At 44.7% G+C, this 23,226-nt stretch overlaps 5 protein-coding genes across 5 annotated transcripts; 2 read left to right on the forward strand and 3 right to left on the reverse strand.

Annotated features, from left to right (window-relative positions):
• Positions 1–1,411: 1,411 nt before the first annotated feature.
• RHO25_011706 (uncharacterized protein) lies at positions 1,412–1,701 on the forward strand (the record flags this gene model as incomplete). The annotated part of the gene is made up of 2 exons (XM_065603445.1): positions 1,412–1,576; positions 1,636–1,701. 2 exons carry the CDS (start codon positions 1,412–1,414, stop codon positions 1,699–1,701), a joined length of 231 nt encoding a protein of 76 aa, XP_065459517.1.
• Positions 1,702–9,868: 8,167 nt separating this feature from the next.
• Positions 9,869–10,222, forward strand: RHO25_011707 (uncharacterized protein; the record flags this gene model as incomplete). Its single annotated transcript, XM_023605086.1, has 1 exon — positions 9,869–10,222. The coding sequence occupies one exon, from the start codon at positions 9,869–9,871 to the stop codon at positions 10,220–10,222; it is 354 nt and encodes a 117-aa protein (XP_023448519.1).
• A 338-nt stretch (positions 10,223–10,560) lies between these two features.
• RHO25_011708 (uncharacterized protein) lies at positions 10,561–11,257 on the reverse strand (the record flags this gene model as incomplete). Its single annotated transcript, XM_065603446.1, has 2 exons — positions 10,561–10,569; positions 10,748–11,257. 2 exons carry the CDS (start codon positions 11,255–11,257, stop codon positions 10,561–10,563), a joined length of 519 nt encoding a protein of 172 aa, XP_065459518.1.
• A 361-nt stretch (positions 11,258–11,618) lies between these two features.
• On the reverse strand, positions 11,619–13,873 carry RHO25_011709 (uncharacterized protein; the record flags this gene model as incomplete). The annotated part of the gene is made up of 3 exons (XM_065603447.1): positions 11,619–11,804; positions 12,317–13,633; positions 13,664–13,873. The coding sequence occupies 3 exons, from the start codon at positions 13,871–13,873 to the stop codon at positions 11,619–11,621; spliced, it is 1,713 nt and encodes a 570-aa protein (XP_065459519.1).
• Positions 13,874–18,203: 4,330 nt separating this feature from the next.
• RHO25_011710 (uncharacterized protein) lies at positions 18,204–18,493 on the reverse strand (the record flags this gene model as incomplete). Its single annotated transcript, XM_023605087.1, has 2 exons — positions 18,204–18,243; positions 18,318–18,493. The coding sequence occupies 2 exons, from the start codon at positions 18,491–18,493 to the stop codon at positions 18,204–18,206; spliced, it is 216 nt and encodes a 71-aa protein (XP_023448520.1).
• Between the last annotated feature and the right edge of the window lie 4,733 nt (positions 18,494–23,226).

Below are 23,226 nucleotides of genomic sequence, written 5' to 3' on the forward strand. Positions count from 1 at the left end.
TAGCGCTAAGTAGGAGCTAGAAGTTAATCGAACGGAAGGTATATCGTATAAAGGCAGTACGTATCTATAAGTATAATAGTAATATAAGTATAGATCTTTTAGGCGAAGTAAAAGCGCCGCAAGACCCTTATCCTATCGAATATACTCCGATATAATGTATATTCTATATCGGCAAGGCGGACCTCTATATCGACAAACGTATAAAGACATTCCGTAATCGTAATAGGCTTAAGAGACATTTTCATCGAAAGCACCTACGGCATTATACAAAGGATCAGCCCATTAGCTATCCTTACCCAAAGTGCCACAATATGGAACTTGCTAGCCTAATGCACTTACAAAACCATACTGCAATTGTTTACAAGACGATGACATAGATGGTGGATAATATTGAGATGAAGAGCTAACATGACCGAGATCTGCGATACTCGGCATTGGGGAGTGAGCATCCCTGGCGCATATGGGACGTGTTATTCCCTACCTGGCATTTCACCGCAAGAGATAACCGAACGCTAGCAGCTGGGCCTAAAGTTACTTCACCAGGTATACGTGCTGCTTCTCTGAAAGTGCTGTCTGGCCCACTTACCGGTGCGAGTCATGTTGGTGGCTGTCAACGACGCCTTTTAATTCGCTCCCCAGGCTTTCGAGCTAGTGCATGACCTCGCTGTGCCTCATGGTGGTGTTCATCTCACGTGAGGGGCAGGCATTCTCGGCTACAGCTACAACACCGCAAGTCGTTTAATGGCTAGCGAGGTCACGATGTCGAGCCGTTGGTGCGATAGTAGATTGAGCACCTCTGAAGCTCAACCTGATGACCCGAAGCATGCTCATTGCCAGCTATCAGAGGCACCAATAGGAGTTGCAGAGTTGCGGATTGTTGGGGCTCACTGTCTGTTCGCGGCGCAGCAGATCATCATTCGTGCACACAAGAACAGTCAGGTGACCGGTGAACGATGGTGCTCACGACGTATTTACTGCCACACCCCCGGCAGCGCTGCAGCATGCTCTCTTAGATTCCTGCAGCTGCTGCGGCTCGTCTACGAAGAGATATGGATGACAGACAATGCGCCATTCGACAAATTCTACACAATAGACGCTCAAGCTTGTCTTCTGAGCTGATTGAAATCCAGAAATATGCACAGAATGTGGAAAAGGCAAATGCTTGGGTGACCGATCCGCTTTGTCTGCTGTACCAGAACACCTCTCCCAGCAAGTTTCGATACATTCGCAATCGGGAGTTAAACAACCATTCGTAGCCATCTCATGGACCTAGAAAGCCCCAGCTCATAAAAGCACCATTTCTGGAAAATACTCGGTCGAGCATAGTCAAACGGGACACCAGAAAAAAGTAAAGATTCGGAATCGCATACTCGACCGAGTGGTGAATTATCTTGTATCTACTGGACAGGAGATGTTTTGGATCGACAAGGTGCGCATCAATCAGCAAGACAAGAAGAAGAAGAAGCAGATGGCAGTGAATGCAATGGACCTGCTCTACAAAAACGCTAGCAAGGCGATCGCAATGTTGTCTTCGCCAATCAAATCACAGACGGAGTTGAAAATGCTTATTTACCTTGTGAATGGTGATTTCATCTTGGAACGTAACAGCCATTACTTTCTGCTACCGGGTTGCAGCTCGTCCATGATCTGGAAGATGATTCGAATCTTGCGACGGATTACCAGGGATCTGTGGTGGACTAGGGCGTGGACTCTCCAGGAGGAGTATGTTTCTGGCGCGAGAATGGACCTTTTGATACCGTTGGATCGCTCTGTACAAAACCTACGTGGGGATGGGGGCATCCCAGGTGAATTTTGTGCATCTGCAGTGACATTCAGGAAAAAGGTCACTGTCTTCGTCGCAGCCTGCTTAACTCGCGAATGTGGTGCCAGAGGACGAACCAGGTGGTCGCAGTTTCAGTTCAGGAGAATATGCAAGGAGATTCTTGGAGTCATTCCAAGATACAGCCTTATTCTGACTGGACCCATGTCCGCGCGTATACACGCAGATGTCGGGCAGCGTCAGACGACTTATCCTTGGGACTCACTTGCAATTGTTGCGAACACTTGCGCATACAAGATACGTCTGGACAAAGAAGCCCTTGAGCGCGACAGACAGAGCCTTAGCCTGTGCCTGCTCGCGCAATATCTTATTAACGGAGAAATCGCTCTTTCTAACTAGCAGGCTGGGGATGCTTTGGACCTGCCTGTAGCCAAGTTCTTGGAGCGCATATCCTTGTCAGGATTGCAACGTCCATTACAACTGCATGAGTTGACGTTTCTTAAGCGCTGTCGACTTCCAGGTGCGCAACTGTGTAACTTGGGTGTTCGAACAGAAGGTCATCTCTGGCAACTTCGAGCGCGGGACCGGATTTCTACTCAAACCTTTCAGCTGCCTAGGATGACTGCGGCCAGAAAAAACCGCCTAACACGGCATCCCTGGGACGCAGTAGAGTTAGAAATCCTAGCTATGGCTCTAGACGGAGCGCATATAGACGTAGCAGCGCAGCTACACAGATATATTAAAGGACGACACGCTGGTCGTACTTGGGCAAGCTATAACGTGATGGATCTTATAGCATGGAAATTAGTTCAAGCGATTGCGCGACGCTAAGTACTACGCATTGGGTACTTGAAGGATGGGAGTGCTAGAAGCATATTCATACCTAAAGCGAAAGATGTTTAGCGGCCGATGCTCGTTTTCACCGCTTGGCGGCCTAACAGTTCGAGCGACTATAGCAGCGATAACTACGTAGCTGTCGAGGTTGCCATTCGGGATTAAGAGCTCCTCGAGCTACTGCAATTAATAGAAGGCTTGGCGTTCATCTCAGCGCTAAAAGCGCAAACAATAGTGTTTAAAAGCCTGTATACGCGGCAATTGTAGAGGGCATAATAGGTATAAGAAGATCCTAAGGCATGCCGTAGAGGGCATACGATAGCGTTCTTATATAGCGTACTCTCCTTTAGTAATGTCGATAGATATAGAGCCTAAATTGTAAACCTTCCTTATTAACTTAAGGACCTACACTATATAGCTAAGCGAAGGCTGCGGGCGTCTACGCGATATTTAGAAGGCGATAGGATCTAATTACTAGAATAGATCTGTCCTCCGAAGATTATATAGGCCGGGAGTTATAATATTAGTAATGCTAGTATTAAAGTAGCTGCTAGATTAAAGCTGCCGGAAGATCCGTTTCCTATATAATATTCTCCGACGAAGTATATATTCTGCTACCGATACCTATATCCCTCGAGGTATATACGCTACGTTCTAGCGGTCTAGTGCGCTCTAAAGATTACGGATTTCTTCTCGGAGCTTAATATTATATTCTTTAATCTCCTTAATTTCGGCGCTTACTTACTTAACCTCCTCGCTTTGTCGCGTAATCGTGTTATATAGGTTCTAAACTAGTTAGGTTAGCATACCTAGCTTTGCTATAACAGGGTTAGCTGCTAGATCTCGTATAATCTCCTTAGTCTTATCCTCTAAGATTTAGGATATTGCCCGGGTAAACCTTAAGCTCTTTCAATTTTCGATAACTTTAGCACTCGGCTTTACTAGTCGTGCTCGGCATAGAGCTTTATACGTAGGTGTTCCTAGTAAGCGTGTCGTCCGTAGTCCGGGAGTAACCGGAGCTATCCCGCCGCGGCTCCGCAATTGGCCACGTGGCCTAATGCGAAAACGGACCTGTCCTCTCCTCTCGCTCTAGATATCGATTCCCGCTTTAGTACTTCCCTAGCGGCCGATCCTATTAGTTAGTTGTCTGCACTTTACTCTATAGAGCAATAGAGTAGAACACTACGAGTAGTTAAGAATTAGCTATTTCCCTTTTTATATAGCAGCGATAAGTATACTAGTACTTATTACGGCTATATTCCTATAGCTAAGCATTTGCTAGTGCCTCGTCTAATTAGGCTGTCTCGACTACGTATATATACGTTTGCTTAGTAGAGGGCAAAGCTACTTTAGGCCTTTCCTACTTACTTATACCGTTATATATCTCGACGTAAATAGAGTAGTAAGGTGTTAGCGAGTCGGATCGCATCGCGACCGAGAGACGGACGTTTCCGTCCCTAGACTTAGACGGCTCGAGGCCCGAACTATAGCGCAAAATCTATAGCGAAACGATATTCCTACCGTTACTAGGCGTAAGCGCTAAACCCCGCGTAGCTACGGGACTAACTTAGTAGTACCGGAGCGCCTATACGTATATAGCTCTTTATAGTATAATATAAATTCGAGCTAATTATAAAGGGAAATATTATAATGCTCTCTTACTACTTAACTATAAAGTATTATTAGCTTTATAGTAAGTTACGACTTACTAATTACGGACAACTTTTCTAGGAGATATACGGAGCGTTATATAATTAGAGACGCAACGTCTTCGCTCCCTTTAACTAGTAAAATTCGGATCCGGAGGCCGTAGGTTAGCGCTTCTAGACTATTTAATATAGCTATATAGCTTTCTAGTAGGATACGTCCCTTAGTATACTAGATCTCGATATCGAATTTTAGGGCCCGCGCTATATAATAGCTTGCTTATCTATAGCGCAAGATAAGTTACGAGTTAGAATATATACTACGGGAGCTACTAAGCTTCTACTATATAGTATCGCGTCGATTGTCCTACTCGCCGAACTAAAGTAAGACGGTTAACCTATCCTATTATAGTCGCTAATTTATTTACCGCCGGCTTATAGGATAGACGTACCTATTCCGAAGGGCGCGGTATAGGCTAAGTAGGATATTCTCTCTTTTTAAAATCTATTCTACTATATAGAGAAATAATCGTCCGTCTTATCTTTACTATACTCTCCTAAATTCTACTAGTTCTTATTATAGGTATATACTAAGAGGAGGCCGGGGGTTTCTCTAAGACCTCGCTATCTAATAGCGATATAGCTATAAGCGTTAGTACCTAGATACTTAGTACGTCCTCTCTCGATACTCTTTAGAGCGAAGAGTCCTATAAAGTAATAGATATAGTAGACCGCTTACGCCGCGGTAGGCTAAGCGGCGAATTATAACTACCGTAGGTTATAGTATACGGTAACTAGTCTTTAGATAAGAGCTCTATACTCGAGGTAATAACTAAGATTCCCTTTCTATATAAAGAGAATCTATATACCTAGTTCGCGATAGAGATTATCCTACGTCGTATATTAACTACGTCTATCTATATAAAAGTTATACTAGATAAGTAGCGCTCTATAATAGAGAGGAAGAGACTAGAAGCCTTTAAGAGCTCGATCGTTAACTTTAACGAACTTCTAGCTCTTATCGACGAAGCTACTACTCTTATAGGTCTAGACGATAATAGTTTAAACTAAGTACGTACTTTTTCTCGGGACGTCCTAAGTATTAAGATTGCCGGTCCTACCCGTCTATATCTAATATTAGTCGACCTTCCGGGACTTATCTATACGGAAAACAAGATATAGTCTAAGGAGGATATAGAGCTTATTCGTAGCCTAGTCGATAACTATATTAAGGAGAAGCGGACAATTATTATAGTAGTAGTATCGGCGAAGAATAATTATACTAACTAGATTATTCTTAAGAAATGCCGTAACTTCGATCTATAAGGTTATCGTACCCTTAGTATAATTATAAAGCCGGATTTCTTAGAGCCCGATTCTAATAATAAGAAATCTTAGATCGAGCTCGCCGAGAACTAAGATATTTTCTTCTAATTAAGCTAGTATATCTTAAAGAATCGCTCTAATAGGGAAGGTCCTACGAGCTTCGAGGCTCGTAATACTATAGAGAATACTTTCTTTTCGAAAGGAAATTATCGCGATCTTTCTCTAGATATACTCGGTATTACGACTTTGCGCACCTGCTTAAGCAAATTGCTATTTAGATATCTAAAAACTAAGCTTCCTAGCCTCTAGAAGGATCTTAATAAGAACTACTAGGAGGTATATTAGACTCTCGAGCTTATAGAGGAGAAGCGCTATACTCTCTAGGAGTAGCGACGTTTTCTCTTAACTATTATTACTAACTACTAAGATATCGTTAAAGCTAGAGTAAGTAGCTAGTACGAGTATAAATTCTTTAGTAACGTAGATCCTAAGGAAGCTATAGATTATAAGGCTAATAACCGCTACCTTCGCGCTATAGTATAGTATTTTAACCTTTAGTTCGCCCTAGCTATATATAAATATAGGTATAAGACCGAAGTCCTTACCGACGATAGTAACTCTATAGACTCCTATAGAGACGTAGTAATCGATAACTACTACTACCGATTTGCTATAACTTAAGAATAGGTAAATTATAACGATACTATAGAGCGTATTCGTAAAGTTTTAATCCGTTCTCGTAGCTGCGAACTACCTAGTACGTTTAATCCTATACTTATTAGTAAATTGTTTTAGGAGCAATTAGCTAGCTAGTAGGCTATTACGAGCTAGTATATTAAACAGATCGCTAAAGTATGCTCTAACTTCGTTCGCGTAGCTATTAGCTTCTTAGTATCGAATAAAGTCTCTACGTAGCTCTAATTACTTACGTTAGATAGGAGAATAGAATTGCGTACGACTCGAGCTAAGGATTAGCTCGCCTAGATTTTTAACGATACGAGGTACTATTCTATTATATATAATCTAGCGTATATCTTAACTATATAGTCGACGAAGTACGAGAAGCTATTATTAAAATTTAATAATATAGCTTTAGACTCCTAGGAGCAAATCTATAACAAAACTACTAGTACCTATAGTACCTATCTAAAACCCGAATTTATAACTACTATTATCTACGACTTTACGGAACTAGATATAGATTAGGTTTCAGCCGAAGATACTCTAGATAGTAAGCAAGCCTACTATTTAGTAACTTAGCTAGATCCGAAAGTGCTCGCGTAGTAACTAAGTTTAATATAGGAAGAAATCGAGTATTTTATCGCGGCGGTTACTAAGTAAGTTATCGAGCGTTATCTCGTCCGTAGTCTTGCCGACACTCTGTCTCCGATTATATTAGAAGATATAAGTAATACTAAGGTCGACTTCGTTACTACCGAGCCGGAGAAGATAAAGTAGTAGCGCGACTATCTTAAGGCGTAGAAGGCTATATAGAAGAAAGGCTAAGAGATTTTTAGGTCGGCAGTTAGTTTCCTTAAGTAAAGCTACTACTAACGGAGTATAATAGGTATCTATAGGTTATAAATATCGTACCTAGCTTTTAATAGAGGACTAGTAATATATAGTCTATTTAATCTGCCTAAAAGGTTATAATAAAGCAGTCTAATTGTTTTTGCCGTCTAAAGCGAAATATAAGCTTCGTTATAATATCGTTAGATCGATAGAGGAAAACTAGATCGTAGGTATTATCTTAGTTAATATAGGTAGCCTAGTAGTACTATTAATACCTTACTCTCTTTACTACCGAGAAGAGTTCGGATAGTACTATAACTAAGTTACTAGATCCTTAGCTCCTATTAGTTATTTTAGGGCCGAGTCCTATAATAATACTATAATTAGCTTAACTAAGTATATTATCTATTTAAGTATACGGCTATTATAGCGCGTCGTATAAGTAAAGTTATAATATCGTCGTTCTAGTCTCCCTAGAGTTATAGATCGGCGTATCTAGATTAGCCTAGCTTAAGCTCCTAATAAGTTTATTAGTTCGATACTATACGTAAGCTATAAGTACTACCGATCTATACTCCGCTAGTATACTACTCTCGATACGGCTTAGCTAGCGGAGAACCGCGAGCGAATAGATATATATTAACTATAGTACTTATATAGTAACTAACTTCCTATCTAGTAGGAATATTTGCCTATAGTATATACTCTAGGTATTACGTTAGCCTAAAATCGCTCTAGCTTTAAAGGCTCCTAGACTACTATATAGAGCTTTCTTAGCAACTAGCTAGTAGGAAGAAGCTCCCGAAAATATATATAGAGCTATAATAATATATATTACGGGATTTTACTAGAGGGAATCCGAGCCTCTATAGTCCTCTACCTTATTCCTAGAGTACGATTACTACCCGAGCGTTCTTTTTGCTAGAACTACTATAAATTCGGCAAGTCTTATCTAAATTTTGTTCTAAAGCTATATATACTATTATTTTCTAATCGGGTATTTAATCTCTTAGTAGATAGTAGAAGAGACTATAGGGATCCTAATAATATCGAAGTTTTCGAGATAGAGACTCTTATTATAAAACATTTATAGGCTAACTCTTATAATAGCTTACTAGCGTTAAGTATCGTTTCGATCGTAGTAGAGTACGAGAGTAGCTCGTAGATATTCTATCTCTATACCGATATCGTCCTTTTAGAGTCGGATAGAATTATACGAGTATTTAGAGGTAGGTTCTATAAAGTAAGTTCCTAGAGTATTACTTTAATCGAGGATCTATATCTTTTTAGCTACTTCGTAAATTACTTATACCGAGGAAGCTATATCGCTAATATAGATAGATATAAGTCTAATCTCGTAATACTTATACGCCTATACTATTTAGAGAAGAGACTATAATCGAGCGAGTTTTAGTACGTAGTTCTCGAGCGATTCGTTAAAGGTTTTAAGAAGAGAATAACGCTTTCCGACTCTATAGTCTACGATATTCTCGAAATCGTAATAGAAGAGCTTATAGAGCGCTATTAGAGTAACTCTCTTAGAGATTATATCTATTAGTATATAGCTAGACGATTAACCGCTCTCTAAAAATACGACTACTTTACGTCGCTACTCGAGTATCTAGCTTTAGCTATAGAATTATATAAGAAGATAGAGAATTCTATAGAGAATCGCCTAGAGTATTCGAAGTAAAGTCGAAAGATAGTATTTAAACTAGAGAGCCTATACGACAAATCTCCGGTAGATCTTAGTTAAGCCGAGTTCGAGTAGGAAGCTAGTTACGAGACTTCGTCTTAGAAAGTCCTAGGTTAGTAATACTCGTTCTATTAGTAGTATTTAAGTAACGAGAGTAAATACTCTTTCTAGATAGGTTAGTAACAAGCGACTATATCTTCTCTTATACGGACGGCGTCGGAGGCTACGGCTAGGACATAATTTGCGTAATTTACTCCTATTAAACCTATTATCTAGATAATGTTTAGCTACGCGACTAATTAAGATAGACCAAGCGATAATATATATAAAAAGCGGTCGGTTTGAAATCCGCTTACCTACTAACAATTATTATATATATCTATATAACAAATCTGCAGATAGGGGTACTCTATTAAGCGGGTGCGCGCATGCTGCGTGGGGGTACTCTGCGCCATGCGAATCGTGCATATATGCTTACTTGATTTTTGTATTCTATAACTCTGACGAATAATACTCCTCTATCGGAGTGTAGAGCCGGACACGTAGTGCGATTTTTCGCGCCGGATACAATAATCCACAAAACTACGATTCCAAGATAAGTATAGGACCCTCCTCAATCCTCGCCTAGAAAAGAAGAAACCGTACTTGTCTAATATCAAGGCCTAAAATCACACACTGTACGCCGGAAAGACTCCTGCGATCATGGGCGTAATAAACATATATCGCCTACTACAACTCGTAGAAAGGGCGAAGTCATTGAGTTGGATCTGCGATCTGTGTGAGGGCGGCTGTTCTACTGGGCATGCTTGTTGCCAATCACAACCGACGCTCAAGCTTATGTATTAAGATATAGAAACATACACTACGGACGGACTGCAAGAGCACTTTCCAAGCCGGCCTTGCTTTGTGAAATGATGTCAGGCACCAGCGGCAAGCTGAATGACACAATGTCTCTGCATTTCTTACGGCTCAATTGACGACTCTCAAATCTCCCCAGGTATCTTAGATGCGGTTTCTGCGGCAGTCCTCGCAAACATTAATATAGCAACCACGACATTGCAAAATATAATTTCGATGCTCAACATCGCACATCTCGCACCGGAACCGCAGATTTCCACTCCCAAACAGACGCTGAAACCTGCCGGGGTGGTCGCACTCGTGGTTTTCTTGAAGCTCAGCATGCGCAAGACGAATGCGACGATTGCGTTCAGCTCGAGGAAGGATCACTTCGGCGTCGCGGTCGACGACCTCTTCCGCCCGCTCGATCATTCGGCCTTCGTCTGCCACAGCACAACGACAGTTCTTCCATCGTACGCCACAGACGTAGCAGAACTCAGTCTTGCAGCGGCATCTGGTGGAAATATGGTCAGCCGAGACGTGTCAAGCGAGAACAGTTGGTGGAATCTTCTCAGTGTTCATCAGAAGTGACACATGAGGTGCTGGAATTTAGACACGACTTTCCACTTACGTCATGTGATTGCAGCCAGTGCGCAGTTGGACAAGCATATTGCACCCCGGACATGTTTGCCAGCCGTTCGCCAGTGCCAATCCTCTCATGTCGTGAAGGGCAGGATCTTTGGGACAGTCACTACCCTCATGATATGTGTTGTTGCAGATGCAACAGGTACAAGTACCACAGATGTTGCAGGTAGCCGATTTGGTTCCGCCATCTATCAATGCAGGTAAGATAAATTTCCCGCACTGGCGATTACTGCAATAAACCCTGTTGATGGTGACAAACTCGACGCTCGCACTATCGAAAGCCTCTAGCTCATCTGCCGTCATGTGTCTCCTGATGAGTTCGGCATTGATAGGTTTCTTACAGCAACGTGGAGGGAATAAAGTTTCGTCATGTGTAGCGCGGATAAAAAGTGCTTTCGCACAATCTGTGCAATACAGATGATCGCATTCAAGCTGTACCATCGCAGTACGCTGCCGTCTTTCATGACAAACATTGCAAGTAAATCCTTCCGACAGCTTGGCCAGTAGGTCGCCTTGGCGTTCGGCGAAAGTCCTTGAAGGGCCAGCGTGTTGGTCATCATCTTCAATAGTCTGGGTCAATGAATTGGCGCCGACCGTTTCGGCCAGGCGAGATGTCCACTCGCTCAGAGATGAAGGATCACTTTCGGCGGTATGCGGTTGATACGGCGAGCCGAGGTCTGCGCTCAGTCGCAGCGCCAACTGTCTGTCCTCATGAGCCTTGAGATCCTCAGAAGTCAAAGCTGCGATAATGGCATCATCCTCGTGCACGGCGCTGCAAATACTCCTTGCCAGTTTGTGATCTTCCAGGTAGCACTTGTAGGCATGAAGCTCTTTGATGAAGATCCGAAGCGCCAATGTGAAGTCGGGTGGATCATCAGGAAGATACTTTCCCTTGTCTTGCTCTGCGAGCAGACCATACTCTTCCATTTGCATGATAAGAACAGCGATCTCATCGTCAAAGCAGACAACATGGGTTGCCATTGTCGGAGCTGGAGTTCAGGGAGGACGAAATGCCTTCGGATCAAGTTAAGAGGTGCAACTGCGAAGCGGCTGGTTGTGTGTAGGACAGGAAGTAGAAACACGACTTCTTTCCCTCCTACAGTAGTCACATATCTTCTTCCCGCTTTCTCCACCTTTTTGGGGCCTTGACCATGGATTCCAGGTCTGGCGGAAACATGGTTACGCATGTAACAAAAGCGATTGAAACCGGATGAAGCCAACCATCCGATTGAGCTAGGACACCTCTTCAATGACTTTGGGCGATGATCTCCGTCGCTTGAAGGACCCCATGCCATCTCCACGGAAATGGCGGTTTCTAACAAGCAACATATTCACCTAGAGATCAGTTCTCGTAGTGCTCCAGAAATACCCCATTGTTCGCACATAGAATCCATCTTGCAACTCCTGGAACATCCTGTACTCTTTCGTCCACTTGCTTCTCTGCTTCCAGGTGCTCGAGGTATAAGTCGTTGCCGCTATCTGCTTCAATGCTGCCATCAGGCAGCAGACGTCCGAAGAGCATAGGAATCTTCAAAACGTAACATCCTTCCTAAACGATAAAGCCCTCCAGGCAGCTGTCAATCAAGGTTGCTGTGCTGGGTCCTGGGTCTGACCCAACAGAAGCGCACTGGTAGCGCAGGAGCTCGAGAACATTCGGCTTAGCTGCTTCGAAGCGTACCGGAACGTGACCCTGATCGTGGATGCAGTCGACGAGTGTCCTGAGAACAGCTACGGGCGGCAAAGTGTGTTCGAATGCCTGATCAGAGTATCTCAGAAGGCACAAAATGTCAATGTTTTTGCAAAAAGCCGCGAGCTCTACTCATGTTTGTTCGCGGACGCTTCACTACAGAGCGCTATTTTCCTCCCAATGAACATTGCGAATAGTTTGGTGTCATCAGAGATTTCTGATTGCATATGCCAGTCGTGATTGTGACACTGCTGATACGCATTTCAACCAACCAGGGTCAGGGTAGATCCGTGCTTGTCCAGGACTGTATCCCAATAGCAATTTGTACGTTCTGCACAACACCGCGCACATACAACTTTCTCGAAGATGTTTGTGGGACTCTGAAAAATTCCTAGTCTTTGGAAGTAAGTGCCGCATCCAGTGACCCCATCCCCAATCTCGATCGGTTGGAGGATCAGTCCATCAACGCGTGTCATAGTCTGAAAGGCGGGAAAAAGGAAGATACTAGGCTCCTCTGCAAAACACGAATCCGAGTCAAACTCTGTCGACAGGGTGCGTCTGTCCATACTCGAAAGCGAAACCAGAATCCCGTTGAATTTTAAGCTTGGTCGAGCGTCCATCTGTACCACACCCTCACTCGCACAGTACTTCTCGAGACTGACTGTACACGCACCAACGAAGTGGGCTAAACGTATACGAAAAGGCACCTGCTCAAGATGTGTGCTCACAAATTTGGTCTCTTGTGTGCGCGAGGCCCAAGACCAGGATGGCAGGACCGTTGTGCAAGAAGCGCCACGGTTGCAGTCTTCCTCTACGCCCCATAAGAGCTGTTCTGGCAGACAAGAACTCCATAAACCGTGCATGTATTCGTGTAAAGCTGGTGGGAAGACCTGCTCGAGACGCTCGACGATGCCGCGAAATGCAACGAGCTTATCGCTCGACCTCGTAAAGGTCTTCCTGGAGTAGTCACGCACCAGACTACACCACAATACGTGCAAATCTTGTGCACCCATTCTCTTGTTGGGCAGGTCAGGCGAAAGCTCTTTGAACCTTAAGACAAAATTGTCTGAAAATGTGCCAGGAAAGTCTACACCTGTTGGGAATGTTGTAGAAGCACGCAGCGAACAGCATTCCCAATACTGCTGATGGCCGAAATGAACCGTCCTGGTCGACAGTAATCGTTCTTGGAATGTCCAACCTCTGGAATAAAGGACGGATTCTCGGAGCGTCTGGTCAAAGTTGTCCGGCTTCCAGCAGATGAGACTTTCACTTGCAGCGTCATCATCGGATACTCGAAGGATGCAGCCCATCACCTCTGTATTCTTGCTTGGTCTGACATCGTCCGAGTTCGAGAGTTCTCCGAGAGGGGCGAGGTTGAGCACACCTCGAGAGTATATTCGCTGCATCAATGACGCTTGCTGTAGCCAGTCGTCCTGGGAGTCTTGAATGATGCATAACGAATCGATCCATATGTGCTCGAAGCCTAGCCGCCTGATCAGTGCAATTGCTTCCTTGAAGTGCGAAGGGAATTCATCTAGCGACAAACTCTGATATCGCTCCAAAATGGTTGCTTTGGTTGTCGCCCCAGCCTTCGTAATGTTGGACCAACGATGACTCAAAGTGACATATCTAATATCCGATTCCTGCCCAGAAATGTTGGCGTCCACAAGCTATTGCTTATCGTCAATATCAAGATAAACAAGACGAATCTTGGCACTTGTGCTGTCCTGATTCCGCTGTTGGTCGTTGCAGCTTTTGTGAAGCGAAGCGCAATTCTTGAGCCATTCGCTGATCTGCAGGGCAATACTTTCGGTGGCCATGCGGTAGCCCATAAGGTTGTGACTGTCGGCGCCGAGTTCTTGGTAACAGATGCCTGTTTTACCACCATCGATCGTGCTTGAGTCGAGCATCTACTGCAGAGGTCTAGAACCGTCCCTGCGATTGCATTTGATGCCTGGCACTAATCGCATATCGAAAGTGTTGAGATTTGCAGCACATGCCCGGATCGTCCAGCCCGGACAGTCAGGGAGGAGGTGTAGAGAAAAGACATCTTGTCTATGCGCGAGCGGCTTTTCACACAAAGAGCCTGTTGCCACTCGGAACGTGATACAAGCAAGGACTGTGCGACAAAATTGGCATCCATTCTTTTCGCATTGTACAAGTTTCCTGAGTTGAAAAGTTTGGAGTAAAGTACCATGACATACGTCAAAGCGGGCACGGTCGAGACGCTCGACAAACGTTCCGCCATAGAGCCACACGTGACACTGGCGGCAGAGCATGGTTGCAGGATCGATAACGCACGGCCCAGATCCGTGGCCCATCACCGACTTGCGATTCGTCATCCCAGAGTTCTCTTGGAGGACGGTGGACCGATACAAGGCAATCGATTACCTCTATACGTTGTGTCGCGGCGTATCTATTACAGAGCGCTGCCAACACACACAAAAATGTGTATTACACAGAGTGATCACCAAGGCTGGTCATTGGCCCAGGCTTCACCGGTTTGGCTGTCAGATTGCTGGGGCGCAACAATCGCAAAACTTGCCTCAGCAATTCCGTATCGCTCCATGTGCACAACACGGCGAGAATTTAGCGAGGCAATTCTTGACATGATGCGGCGTAATTTGACCAACAGGTATGCTTGAAGTGCGTGTGGAAGATGGTTTAACAGTTCAAGACGACTTGTTTCATGCCGAGCAAGTAGCAGGGCAGAAGGACCGCCCCCGCACCGCAAGCACGGAATGTGGACAAGAACCCGCACGGCGCCATGCCGCAGACACCTGCAACTGAACTTCATCAGCTTCATGGCATTATCTCGGTACTCAATGGGCCAAATCACGCCTTCCGGCCATGGCTCCGCCATCGCAGCATGCGCGGTGGGCGACGTTTCTGACGACTGACCGGGCGTACTGTCACAGAGCCTTCACGGATGGGTACGTTGCACTTCCCACCCAGCGCCGGCCGCTCCTTTCATAGAGGGCCTCAGCAATGTCGCATGCCTAGAGTGATCTTCACGATGACCGCATCAGAGCCGCGTTGCCGCTGGACTGTCCACGTAGGTCTTGAGCGAATTCCACCATGATCCTGCTCTGCCCCAGGATCTGCGCATGTTCGAACAATCTGATGGTCCCCGTGACTAGCTTGTACATGTTCAGGATGACACGGAGGTTGGTGCGGCCAGGAAGTCGGACAAGGTGTTCCCTTCGCATGTCGCGTTACCGCCGGCCCGTCAGCCGCACGTGTCGCACAATTCACAAGCAGTCACTGACTTGACTCCACTCCGTCACACCAATGTGGCTTGTGTCGAGATGACTAGGAGGGCAACCAGTCTGCTATCAGACACGCACGTTTGGTCGCGGAACCACTGAGTTTGCCGTCCATATCAAAATATGCACTCTGAGCGTCTCCAGATTAGCCCCGGTTCGTGAAGATTTAAGAGTACGGGCAGGCCCGAGACTTCTGCCAATATCAAGCATGCGACTCAGAGTGTGGCTAACTTACTGTGGTGGTTGTGTCTACTAAGCCGCGCCCGCCTGGGAAGATAGAAGATAGTACTGAGTAACTTCCAATCTACAGGACGGCCAATAGATCAGCTTGCTCGTCCTTGTTCTGGCTGTAGCAGAGTCTGGGCAAGAAAGCTGCCGAAACCGAAGAGACTAACCTGAAGTGAGCAGCAGAGGCGCACAATGACAGCCAGGTATCCAAGGTCTCGCAGGTGCACTGCTCGAGCAAGCCGGCCATGCGATACATCTACTACTGAATGAGCAGGAATCTGATCATGTGCACCAGCGTTTGTATAGCGACGACGTCCCGCGAGAGATCAAGATTAGAGATTGCTGTCGAAGTGCCTTCGCTGTATCCCGTGTACCGATGAGGACCCAGCATCTGTTAATGATTCAGCTTCAGAACACTCTGGAAAGGGCTTGCTATGAATTTGACAAGGTGAAACTGTCCTCTCTCTGGGGAAGAGTGAGGCTGGACCTGCCGGGAAAGCAGGCACACTACACTACGGCCATGATGACCGCAAGCTGCATGTTCAATGGCAAATGAATACATCGCTGAGGCCGCCCGAAGTGGTGTTGTGAACTCTTGCTTTCCAACACGTTGCCGCCAAGTCCGTCCCCACACTTTCCTGCGCACGTCCAAGGACGCCGCGTGAGGCCAACGCCCTCTTCACACCTATGGAGCTGCTGGTGTCGCTGTCTCCCCTTGTTCATTACCACGACCCAGACGTTGCGCTTGTTTAAGAGTCCAGCAAGGGAGGTGATGTACAAGGACGTGCTCAGCGGCTCGGGAAAGCATAAGGAAGGATACAAGAAACTCGGTTACTGTAGAGAGCAGGCAAGGCAAGATGGACTTGGCCGGACCTGGGTGGATCCCTGCTGCATCGACCAGCTGGACAACGTGTAGTTGAACACAGCCGTCACCTCGATGTTTCGGTCTATGCAAGATAGTCTCAGCGTCGGCCACAACATGCAGGTGTAGCAGGCCGCTCAATCTTACTTGAACAATGTGCTGCATTTGTCCACTGTTATTGTTCTCTGATCTGCTATGGAGCGCCAATCGTCTTTCGTTCCACTGCACCAAGTCCCATCATCGAGACGACTGTGCCTCGTCTGTGACAATGGGTGGCATACCACGACTTCTGTACATGCGCATGACTTTTCGTCCGCAAATATTACAAAGGTGCGATACTGCGTGGCCTGGTGTAAGCCAGGTGAGCAACTATCCATGATCAGCAGAAAAGGAGAAAAAAGGGAATGATTTGGTCCGACTGCCACTGCGTGCCAATAAGCTCATAAACTTTGAAGACCTAGTCTCCAAGCACTTCGGAATTGACTGGATGGGACAGCTGCGTCCTGGTCTACACTACGGTCCTATGTCGTCCGGGCCGTCGTACCACTCTGGGCTCGCCGTCTCTCCTGTCATTGCTTCGTATTCGGTCATGTGGAATCCCAGACCCAACGCTGTAATGGGACAGATTGGAAATGCCTGTACTGTCTCCACGCTTGAAAGAGCGTCGCCAATGATCGTATGCCCATCATTTTCACATTCCTTCAATGTAGCGCGATTTCTATCACAGTGACTGCAGATCGTGCAGCGCTGGCAGAATCTGCCTCCCCTCAACCTCTTACATTGTCGACACACCATGCGTATAACATTGCCCTGTACGACCATGCTTCCTGGTGAATGCCGGCCTTTCCCTATCCCGCATTGTATACAAAAGCGTCCTTTCTGTTCACTGCCATTCCGTCCTCGTTTCTTCCTTGTTTGAGCATCGGCGAATCTGTCACGAGAAAGAACTTTCGTACAAGAGAAGCAAGCGAATCCTTCGCGCCAACGAGAGAATGATTGAGCCTCGATGAGGAACTTGTCCAGCAGGGGCCGTCTGGACATGTCGGTCGGGTCTGATAGCCTGCTAAAGCGTCGACAAGTCTGGGAAAGAGCGATAATGGACGGCATGTCCAGCTTGGTGATTATGTCGAGGCACAGTTCCTCGGGGAGGGTTGCTTGTAGGGCTGGGCTAACGTCATCTTTGGCCATGGCCATTTTGTGAGCAGTGAGGGTGCTGGTATTGACCCGAAGAGACTCGAAGCTTGACTCTTCGTATTGAAGGTGTTTGCAACTTTGGTCTCCAACAAGTATCAACTTCACGTGTCATTTGAGTCACTCCCTGTGGAAGCATCGGGAAGAAAGTGTCTCATTTCAGCTTTGGTGGGGTCCCAGCCTCTGCACTGTTCCAGAATTTGCTTCCCCTTTGAGTCCGGCTACCTATGTTGTGCGCGAAGTGGGCTCGCCTATCTCCCGTGATGGCTTCAAACTCGACACAGTACGTTCTTTACTCCCGGGTAAGCTGCCGGGATGGAGAGATTTTGGGGAATGATGTCGAGATCCAAAGTGACAAAAAATTTGTCCCCATCGAGGTCGCCGCCAGACAACATATCAGCACTTGGGCGACTTCCAGTGGCTGGGTACACGCTCTTATTATGCTATCTTGTGATTCGACGAAACCAGCAAGTCGTAAAGTCGTGCAGGAATCCTGTGCGTTTCCCTGAAGTTTCGGCTCTGTAAGCGCTTCCACCAAGACCATTCTGCCCACGCTAATGGAGGGCAGAATGGATGGATGGATGGAGTTTATTCCGCCCGGCGCTAAGCACCTAAAGGGCACACTACGGATATTACGTCATTATATTACTTCCCAAAGACTTCCTGAACTCCCAATAGCCCATTTGGTTTGTCCTATCTCAGTCTGTCGTCCCGATCCTTCTGTCCTACATTGCTGCAAACTCGCAATAAGTTAGTGTTACACAAGTTCTCTTGAAGTTGCTCCTTCAAGTGTTGCGAATTACGAACTCGCCTACCCCTCGAACGCCAAGACTCGCGCCTGCTTCTACGTGAGCAAGCACCTCGACGCGCAACGATGGGAAATCACGGAGCGCAGCCCGGACCTCATCACGCTCAGTATCGAACTGGAGGACCGGAAGCTTCACATTCACAACTGCTACAGCCAGCCCCCGCGCTAAATGCATTTTTTCATGTGGTGGTTGCTATAACAATTTTGCTAAGCAACCTCTTTATCTGGAGAGCCTATGGCGTTTGTATGTAGAATGATAGACGCGTTTGATAATAGTGTAATATTCGCGAGAGTTTGACCCACATGCCTATCCAATCCCCCTAATTATCAAGTACATTAGACTAAATGTAGCGGAATCTATTTAAGATCGGGGCAATGCGTCTTAGGAAGGCCAGCGAAGTTACACGATTTACAACCCCAATCTGTAAGCGTTTTTCCCGGCTTATTATGACATGTGCATGCGTAGAAAAAGCAATTCCCAATCCAACAACTTGATTTGCCATTATCGTAAATACAATATGCACAGTTCGATCCGCATTCTAACTTATGGTCTGCAACTGTCATATGTTAGCAATCCGTAGATGCTTTCCAATTGTAAAGATTGAACCTATTATACTTACGCGCAAGAGCAAGAAACACTGGCAGTGTCTTCAGAAGGTGCATTCTTGTTGCTTTTTTGGTCAAGAGAAGAATGAAAGTAGCGATTTTGTGGTTCGCCTACTTTCGATCTAAGCTGGTACGAAAGTAGAATTGGGGCTTTCTAAGCTAGTCCGCTTGCTTGTCCGCTCGCTTCTAGCCTAAGTTGATATCGTAGTACAGTGAAGGTACAAGATATATATGTGTGATCTGCTGTCGACGAAGGGCCCAGACTGGCCTTATCAAACTTCCGTTCGGATCTCGTTTAAACTCTAGCGAAATCCCGGCGCACGTTCAGATAAGGAAGAATGAGCATAGTCGGAAGTTCTCCTCTCCGTGGGCAGTGCTACCACCCTTGATGCGTTTCATTTACATGTGCGGTGACGTGGCATGAACGCGTTCTTTTCACTCGGGTAGATGTGCTCGATGCGTTCAGATAGAGTACTGAAAGTCTGTTCTTCCGCTCTGATATCCTCTATATAAGTAGCGGAGGATGGACCTTGAAAAGTATTGGCGCGTAACTGTGACGGACCTCTCCCGGCCTCTGCGCCACGGCACTACGCGCGGCGATGAGAGACTTTGCCGTCATTGTTAAGGGCGAGACCTTTTGCGCGTCTTTTTCTAGGACAGGCAGCTCGAGGAGGCGGGATATCCCTGAGCTAGCTCGGATCACTAACGCAAGGAGCTAGGCTAGTTACGAACTTTCAGGAAACGACCTACCATGGTGTTGCTCTCTTTCATGTGTTTACTTTACTTTCAATTAGGGATACTTTCTGTCCGAAGACATATACTCCCTGGCCTTCTATGCTTTGAGGTCTCTAGTCGGACCGATATTACTAACGTATACGAGAAACCATCCCTCCCATGAGCTGAATGCCTGTCCCATACAACTTAGTAACTGCATGTGCGGAACGATATGCATGAGATGTACTATGTGTCAAGCATGGTCACTACGTCCAGCAGATATCGGACCGAACTTCCTTTATTCGCGATGCTCTCTAACCAGGTCGATTGCAGTGAAAAGAGTGGCAGGCCACCGGGTTCAGAACTTAGCTCAGTTCCCTGTCCAGAGTACAACATACTGTTAAATGGTCAACGTCAGGGGCACGCCATGAAAGCTCACATGTACATGTGTCTTGCTGAGCTGCAGGTGGAAGTTAGTGTTCTCGTATCTCTGCGCCTATCGAACGAAGTGTAACTTCGAAATTAGAATAATGGGTGTCAATAAAGTCTCCATGTCTGAACTTTCGAAAGCGGGACACTAGAGCATCCGAGGAGCGAGCGTAAGCAGGTTGGTTAGTAAATGAAGAAATCGAAAATTGAGTTTTCATCTGTTCGCTCTTCTTATGTTATTGTTCTCGAGTGTTTGTTCGGCCCTTTCTGTGCTGTTGTTGGTTGGGACCCTGAAGGACGAGAACAGACCCCGACAATGTGACCTCCTCCATCCCTTCCTTTATGAGTACAAATCCTTCGAGCTCACAGAACACGTACGGATCATGCCCATCTCGCCGAGTTTCGGTGTTATAATCTACGTGAAATCCTCAATCCTCTCGCGCCTCGAAAGTTGATCCAGGTGAACTTCTCAGGTTGCATCGGCTTGAGGTGCGTTGTACACGCAGGTGCGGACATTCTGCCTCGTTTATAGCTGCAGAAGCAGGGGTAGTTGAAGAATTGGTCTGGGGGCCTTGAACATCGTATGGCCTTTTGGAAGACCTTGAAAGACTAATGTATGGATGGATGGATGGAGTTTATTCCGCCCGGCGCTAAGCACCTAAAGGGCTTACTACGGATATTACGTTATTACACTTGCTTCCCGAAAACTTCCTGAACTCCAACTAGCCTATTTGGTTTGTCCTATCTTAGTCTATACTCTTAGTCCTTCTGTCCTATATTGCTATAAACTTATAATAAGTTAGTATTATATAAGTTCTCTTAAAGTTACTCCTTTAAGTATTTACTATCCTATCTTTAGCGAGTAAAGCGTGTCTTACTATAAGTACGAGAGTGCGTTATAGGAAAACAGTTAGTAGTAGTAGATATAAAGTTACTAGTATTATATACTTTATATATCTTAGTTAACTATTCCCTAGCTAGAGGAAGGTTAATATAGTAAGCTCTCGAGGCGGCCTATAGCTATTACGAACTAGACGGTTGCTAAGACTACTTCTATTATAGGTTTCTACTTCTCGTTATCTAATACTATCTTTCCTCTAAGAAAAAAGGAGAGGTTGCCTCTTATAGTATCTATATATTATAGTATCTAGCGCTAGAGGTTATTCTATAGATAGTACTAGAATAAGAAATACTCGACGGTTTTACTTACTTATATATATACGTACTAGTCTAATTCTATAGCTCCTATCTAGTAGAGGTAGCTATTTAGTCGTAATATTCTAGTCTAGAGCTATACTAATACGCTCGCTTATTTACTTCCGAGGCGATCGTATAGTATTCGTATATACGGCCTAGGTATTATAGTATCGATTCGTTATATATACCTTTCTATACTTTTAATTAGTTATCGTCGTTTCCTTATTTCTACTTTTAAGAGGCTAATAGTAGTCGATCTAGCTACTAGCTAGGTCGACTATAGTATTCGACTCGGCTCTATTATAGCTTTCGCTGCCTCTTTTGCTTTCCGGCTAAGCTTAAACTCGAGAGTAGGATACTATACTAACTAGATAGTATTATAGCTCTATAAGACTCCTACGCTCTTATAGATCTACTATATAGTCTCCTATTCTAACTAGTATCTAGAACTATATATAGCCTATAGTACTACTTAGTTATCTAAGAAGAGATATATATTCTATAAGACTATAAATAGAGGTATTTATATAAGGCTTTCTACTAACGCTATTAAGGCCGCTATATATAGGTTATACTCCGTCCTTACTAATACTATAGTCGAGACGATAGTAGATAGAAGCTCTCTCTACTCGGTATCTTATATTACGACTCCTACTCCGATAATATTATTTCTCGCCGAGGAGCTTATTATAATATAGATACCTACGCTCTATTTAGTAGTATTTACTACTTCCTCTATCGTTTCCTTCGTATCTACTACTAGTCGCTAGTACTATAGTACTACTATATATAGCGCGGTGCTTTCTATACCTCTTATTAATACCTTATAGGTAGTTAATATCTATTATAGCGGAGAGCGGAACCTCCGAGTTAGTATAACTCTAAGTTTCGATAGCGGATTAGTCGTAGATAGCGAGAGGATATCGACCTATATACTTATAGCTTTAGCTACGTATCGTTACTAGACTATACGTATACTTGCCTCTACTTCGGCTACTTCTCTTACTACTATATAGAAGTAGCCTATAACTACCTATACTCCGATTCTTTATACTCGATTTACTATAGCTATAAGTCGCCCTTTATACTTATATATCTATACTAGCGATACGTAGTCGACTACTAGCGCTACTATTATCTCGAATAGTCTATAGGTAGTAGATAGTAATAGCCCTCGTAGTCGTTTTAGTACTATTATAGTAGTAAGATCTATAGTAGCTACTCGTGCGATATACTATTAGAATCGAAGTTCCGAGTCTATAACTACTCCTAGGATCTTTATACTATTTACTAGCTCTACCTCTTATCTCTTAACTAGAACTAGTCGGGTACTACTTTAGTACGATATTCGTATAAAGTAGATAAATACTATCTTATCGCCTTTAAAGGTAGCTCCGCTTCTTTATTCCTACTCTATCGCTTAGTCGATAACTACCTAGATTCTACTTTAGTTTACCTCTATAGAGAGGCCTATAACCTATACTATATAGTCGTCGATAAATACTAAGTACCGCTATTACTATCGATCTTATACTAGACGAGGTCTATATTAAAGAAGAGGAATAGGACTAGTAATAGTAGCGACCTCTATAGTAATCCTGCTTACTATAGCGCTTATCGCTCCGATATATAGCTATTAACTACGATTATAGCCGACCGGTCCGAGTAGAAGGAATCGATCTATTTAACTAGTATTATAGAGATACTCTTTACTTAGAGTTACTATAGTAGTCTTTCCTTATATATTCTATTATATATACCTTTTACGTCGAAGCTAATTAGGCTAAGTACCTTCCTATTATACTATACCTTATAGATATATTCCTATAATAGAAGGATCGCCTATACTACCGATCGTCTCTTCTAAGCTCCGAAGTAGTTTATTAGTAGGAGGCCTATAGTTTCGACTATATATAATATTCTTTTAGCTACTACTACTTTAAGCGCTTTACTAAGCGTAGC

This window comes from Cercospora beticola, chromosome 8 (assembly GCF_033473495.1).
Source record: "Cercospora beticola chromosome 8, complete sequence".
In the NCBI taxonomy this organism is placed as follows: domain Eukaryota; kingdom Fungi; phylum Ascomycota; class Dothideomycetes; order Mycosphaerellales; family Mycosphaerellaceae; genus Cercospora; species Cercospora beticola.